This window comes from Diadema antillarum, unplaced genomic scaffold, assembly GCF_040938485.1.
Source record: "Diadema antillarum isolate AM-2024a unplaced genomic scaffold, OU_Dant_1.0 scf00000104, whole genome shotgun sequence".
Lineage (NCBI taxonomy): Eukaryota > Metazoa > Echinodermata > Echinoidea > Diadematoida > Diadematidae > Diadema > Diadema antillarum.
The window spans coordinates 706,874-712,612 of record NW_027270993.1 but is presented as its reverse complement, the minus strand read 5'-3'; the positions used below and the strand labels follow the sequence as shown (position 1 = coordinate 712,612).

The following is a 5,739-nucleotide window of genomic DNA, read 5'->3' as shown; positions in this document are numbered from 1 at the left end:
TAAGATTTTACTTTCAGTCTTAAGAATGATGAAACAAAGTTATTAAAGATCATAATAGTTTTATGAACAACGATATGGACTATTATGATTGAAGAGGATCTTATGGGTTTGTGAATTTGTTTAGGATTTTGAGATAGTTATCACATTCTCTGTTGTCAGTAATGATGGCACTATTACTCATAAAACCAAAGCAGCAACTACTTTCATCACATTCCGATAATGATAATGATTGAACTAATATTTTGTTTAGATCCTATCGCTGTTGAGATGTTGAATCTAATTTTCTAAATTTACAGTATGGCTAGTAATACGTCACGCTCCATGTCTCCTTTCAACTTTCCGCTTAGAGGACCTGAATTGACTCGATCTCATCACATGGGGAAAAAAAGATGTGTACTGAGCGGTAGAGAGTAAGGCATCCCGTCACCATGACAACGGAAAATCAGGAGACAATTCAAGTGTTGGGGATTGCCCCGTACATAGGGAGCTCGCGTGATATGCGATTGGATCTGAATTATCGCAATATTCAGCGGCTTCCGTACGATCTGTTCAAACTGACCGACCTGCACTGGCTGAACCTCAACGTGAACAAACTGAGTGAGCTGCCCGAGGAGTTTGGCGCGCTGAAACATCTCAAGTGGCTGTATTTAGAAACCAATCTCTTCGAACACTTTCCGGACGTCCTCTGCGAGTTGAAGGAGTTAATTCGATTGTACTTGAGTGATAATAGCCTCAAACTCATACCCCGGGATATTTGCAAGCTGACCAATCTTAGGTGGCTTGACCTCTCCGACAACTCGTTTTGGGAGTTTCCACTGGGACTCTGTGACAAATCTCTGTCAAATCTGGAGAGACTCGTCCTCAACAACAACAAACTGACGTACTTGCCGGCACAGATTGCTGTGCTGAGGGGGTTGAAGGTTTTCCACCTGAACGGAAATCAACTGGAGTGGTTACCTCAGTCCATCTGCAATCTTGAGAAGATAGAGGACCTTCAGCTAACAAACAACCACGTGAAGATACTCCCGGCTTACCTCACAGAGCGCTTGAAGCGGTTGAGGATCTTGAAGTGCACGGGATGTCCACTGATCGAACCGTTGAGTGAATCTCTTAGCAAAGGAGTGCGGTCACTGCGAGAATACCAGTATGGGATCAACAGGCGAGCTGAGATGGCCAAGGCTGTGTTCTTCAAGCCGCAAACCGACGAGGGGTGGATCAAACCCAGCTACCAGATGCGGACTCGTCCCAGGGGCGTGGCCGTCATCATTGACAACTTCTGCGATGCACTCTCTCCAGGGAAAGATAAGCCGGGTGAGGCCAACACCGCCGGATTCGTGGTCGATAGCTCAGCATCGACCACAGGAAGTAAGTCACTGAAGCATAATAGGTAATGCCAGACCAAAGTTTGAGAAAATGATCTAATGTGTATTTATTCATCTGTGACAATATTTTAATAAAGAGAAGATGTTGAATATGACTCAGCAGCAGAAAAAAAACAACAACAAAGAACACCAACAAATTAAGCTAGTAAAAGTTCACTTAGTTTGCGCTTTATCATGTAATTGTCAAAATGAGGCTACTGTGATTAATTTGATGTCGAATCAATGTCGCACATGAAAGAAATCTATACGCTTTTGTGACTGCATAACTGGAGCCAATGAAAGTGATTGGCACCACAACCTTTAAATGTTCTCAACATTGGCAGCATGCTGTGTGCACAACGAAACATGTCAGACACTGTTCGGCGCAATTCGTTAAAACGCGGGAACGAGTATGATGCCGGTTCGCAAAGCAATTTGAAAACTGCGTGAGATTCTGCCGAAAAGAGAGTGCAAACATTCCCCATTGCTCTATCAATTTGTTGTGTCACTGACAATATACTCTGAACTCAAGTATGGTTATCCGCGTCTGAAAACGTGGTTTTTAGCGTCTTGTCTTGTATCATCCTCTTTTATTTCCCTCCATCCGAAGTGGATACGGAATAAAAAAGAGAATGCTGAGACAGAGTGGTTAGTAATAAATGGGTTCCAGCAGCTAACACTTTTGTGTGATGTGATTCGCAAATATCGAGTTGTTTTCAATTGAGTAGGTATCACCCAGGGCTAGATGAAAGTAGCATAATCCTCTAATATCTGTCAGGTTAAAGGGAAGGTTGGGACAAACGTTTCATCATTTGAGGGGTCGGTAGCATGTTTTTATAAGTGTATTTCAAAAGGTAATGGTAATAGCTGTTGTGGCAATTACGTCTCACATTCTATTCATTTCGAAATTTCGACTCACGTCTGATGCATGTCATTTAAAATGATTACTATCAACACCACAATAAGTGTGAAAAGTAATAATAATTCTCGAAAGTTAAAAACGGAAACGGAACGTTCAATCTTGATTATGCAGTTATGATGCAACTACACGGCCTCGACTTTGCGCGTGAATTTTGCCTGTCAGCAGTGTCACATTTTTTTGTATATTGACTCATTTCGGGGGAAAACAGTCTTTATATCGACTGCATTCAATTCGTAATTAGCCTACCGGTCAAACTCGTGGAACATTTGTTGTTGGCGAGTGTCTTGAGTTCCAATGTCAACAAATAAGCTCTAGACGGCCAGGGGTTCCCGCCACTTTGCAGAAGTTGGACAGCGTCACCTCGAGCCGTCCTGTTTATCGTCTGCCCAGTGACAGATTTCCGCGGACTGTGATTTGTGCCACCGTCACTAAGTACGAGTTATCTTTGTCATTAGCAGCAGATTGCGATGGCGCCAAATTGCCAATGCTAAGTACAAGAATGTCTCATCCTTGTTTGCTACTCGTTTCTTTTTAAAAGAAGAAGATCCGAAAGTCTGACGGAAGACTTGATGAACATTTCCTAATGCATCACTTGAATATTTCTTGCTGTTATCCTTTGGTATACCGTCTTCTTAGAATGTAAGGGGCTCGCTTTTAATCCTCAAGAGGCTTATTGCAGATTTAGATTTTCATGATTTCTATTCGTAATATTTTGATAGTGGCGATACTTTACACACAATGTCTTTCTACAACATCGAAGATGGGGGGGGGGATTGGAGTTTTGCAGACGGATAGAAATTCATTCGTAAGAAAGCTCTCATGTAATCCCCAATCTCGACAACTTCCGCAAATCAAACCCAGCTAAGTAAAGTGTCCCCTTCGTCGACATGCAGCGAATAAATTCAGAAATATTTCAAAAGCCAACCGCTCGATATCACCTCAAACCATGTAGGAAAAGAAAGGTCGCTGCACGGCAGTTCGTCAGTGCAGTCGGACCTATATGTAACATATCAAGAATACAGACATTTTGTCCCGTAGTTTGAAGTCGGTGACTTTCTGTTTTATACATTTTAAATTTTCCGTCCTGACATTTCTAGAAGAAAACCTTGAAGACATTTCATATTTGAGAGAGCGGGGTAGGCATAGACAGCTTTTCGAGAGAAAGACAGACAGACCTAAAGTTAGATTCAAACCATGACGCAAAGATAACTTCGTAACGGCAGGGAAACAGAAAGAAAAATGTATTTGATAGTCAGAAACGAAAAAGAGAGAAAAACAATGAGCAAGAAACAAAGACAAACATTCGACATGAGGACGATAAAATAGGATCAGTGAAGGAAAGTAATTATTGCATATCTCTATATATGAGTATGTGTAATAGCACAATACCACAAAAATCGAAACAAAAATTGGCCCTAGAGAGGAGAGAAGAGGAGAGGAGAGGAGATGGGTAGATGGATACATATTATAGATAAATGGAGAGAGAGAGAAAGAGAGAGAGAGAGAGGGAGGGAGAGAGAGTTCAATTTCAATTCAGTTTATTCTATTTCAGCAACCAGTGGTTCATTATTTTGATCGAAATATGCACCGTGAAAAATAAAATGCAGTCCTGGAATTTGATATTTCTTTGACTTGTGATTACAGCCAACCTCCGGGCCGTCCTCATCAAGCTCGGGTTCAACGTCAGGATGATGAGAGGTCTGATGTCGCTCGACATCATCTCGGCTCTCCGCTTCCTCAGTCTCGAGGATCACTCCTACTTCGATTGCATGATGGTCTGCGTCCTGTCCCACGGCGACCACGGCAAGATCATCGGACCGGACGGAGTAGGCGTGGAAGTCCGCCAGCTCACCGACATCTTCACGAGGGAAAATTGTCCATCGCTCGCGGAGAAACCAAAAATGTTCTTCATTCAGATTCTCGGGAAGGAAGCCGATGATGGGAAGCTCTCCTCGCAGGGTTCCGACTCCACCACCACTTCATCAAAGGCTTCGAAGTCTGGATCGCAGCAGGCGTTCGACCCCCTCCAAAGCCTCATCCCCGAAGAGGACGATTTCTTATTGACGGTCGCCATGTTACCACCATCAGTTATGGCGAACTCCACGCGTGACGTCTACACCTTGTACGTTAACGTCCTCTTTGACATGCTGCAAAAATACGCGCGGAAGCTGAACATCCTGGACGTGCTGACCGCCGTACACGCGGAAGTGCGCACGCTGCAGATACCCAGTGAGAACGATGAGGGTGACACAGTGTGCCCCATCTTGCAGTCCACTTTACGCTATGACCTATTCCTGTCGTTGCCTGCACCACCAACAAGCCCCGATACAAGCAGGAGTGAACAGGGTTTATAGGTGATCCGGGTGTGTTCCATAAAGCTGTTCTTAAAGTTACGAACGACTTAAGAACGACTGGAACACGTTCTGATGTGCTATACTTATCAGAATTTCAATAATTCAGCATAAGAACTGATCACCAGTCGTTCTTAAGTCGTTCGTAACTTTAAGAACAGCTTTACCATCCATTTTTGCTATGTGTCTTTTGTTCTTTCTATCCCCCTTCTTCTCAATTTACTGTTATTGTTTATTTTGTTCTTATCTGTCCTCTACAGATCACGTAGCCAAAATCATGGACTATTTTGTGCAATAATTCCACACCTTGATGAAGGTTGGCTGTAGTAATGGAATATCAAAGTGTGATGTCATAGCAAATCATCGCCATGGAGACTGGTTCTAAACAACCTCACCTGGCCTGAGTGTTTATGCGCGCACTTGACTCCAACCCAAGCTATAACAAAAGACTGGTGTGACGTAATCACTTTGGTACTCTGTTACAACAAATTCAAACAAACAAAATGGCAGATATTTCATCTAAATGAGACATAAAATGAGAAAATTATGGGGATTTTACACTTATTCAAGAAATAGTGATATAGCAGTAACCAATTTTGCCAACTGGACGACATAATGACGTCATATCCTCACACAGGTCCCCTGGAAATGCACGGAAACCTTCAGTGGACATTTCGTGTTTTTTTAATACGTAAAGATAAACGTGCATCACTCGCATCGAATATTTGTTGTATTGCAAAAGCTAGCGATCATGGCTTTTCTTGAGGATGGGAGGGATGGGGGGGGGGGGGGGGGGAGGGGGTTGGAGGAAGAGTGGTAGTTGCAAAACTATCCACCCAAGACTAGATTTATGTGATTTTTAAGGGTTACGAGTCATGGTGAAAATAGCATAATCACCTCAGTTAAGTTGCGTCAGTAAATGGTTGTGACCAAAATGACCATTCATTTAGCACAATCCGGTTGTGTGAACCTTTAAAGTGCCATAACGATCTTAGCTAAATCCGATTTTGAATAACTAAATAATGGTAGCGACCAAAATAAGTTTCAGGAAAATCTTATCGAATGTCGAATTTTGAAGTCACTTTTTCCTTTCCGCTCGACCGAT

At 42.7% G+C, this 5,739-nt stretch overlaps 1 protein-coding gene across 1 annotated transcript; it reads left to right on the top strand.

Annotated features, from left to right (window-relative positions):
- Positions 1–428: 428 nt before the first annotated feature.
- Positions 429–4,637, top strand: LOC139719126 (caspase-2-like). The gene is made up of 2 exons (XM_071630557.1): positions 429–1,365; positions 3,928–4,637. The coding sequence occupies exons 1-2, from the start codon at positions 429–431 to the stop codon at positions 4,635–4,637; spliced, it is 1,647 nt and encodes a 548-aa protein (XP_071486658.1).
- Positions 4,638–5,739: the final 1,102 nt, after the last annotated feature.

What these genes read in the sequence shown, in the direction of transcription:
- LOC139719126 (XM_071630557.1), top strand. Translation starts at nt 429, where the DNA reads ATGACAACGGAAAATCAGGAGACAATTCAAGTGTTGGGGATTGCCCCG. An exon ending in CTCAGCATCGACCACAGGAA is followed by an intron (nt 1,366 to 3,927) that starts GTAAGTCACTGA and finishes TTGTGATTACAG; the next exon opens with CCAACCTCCGGGCCGTCCTC.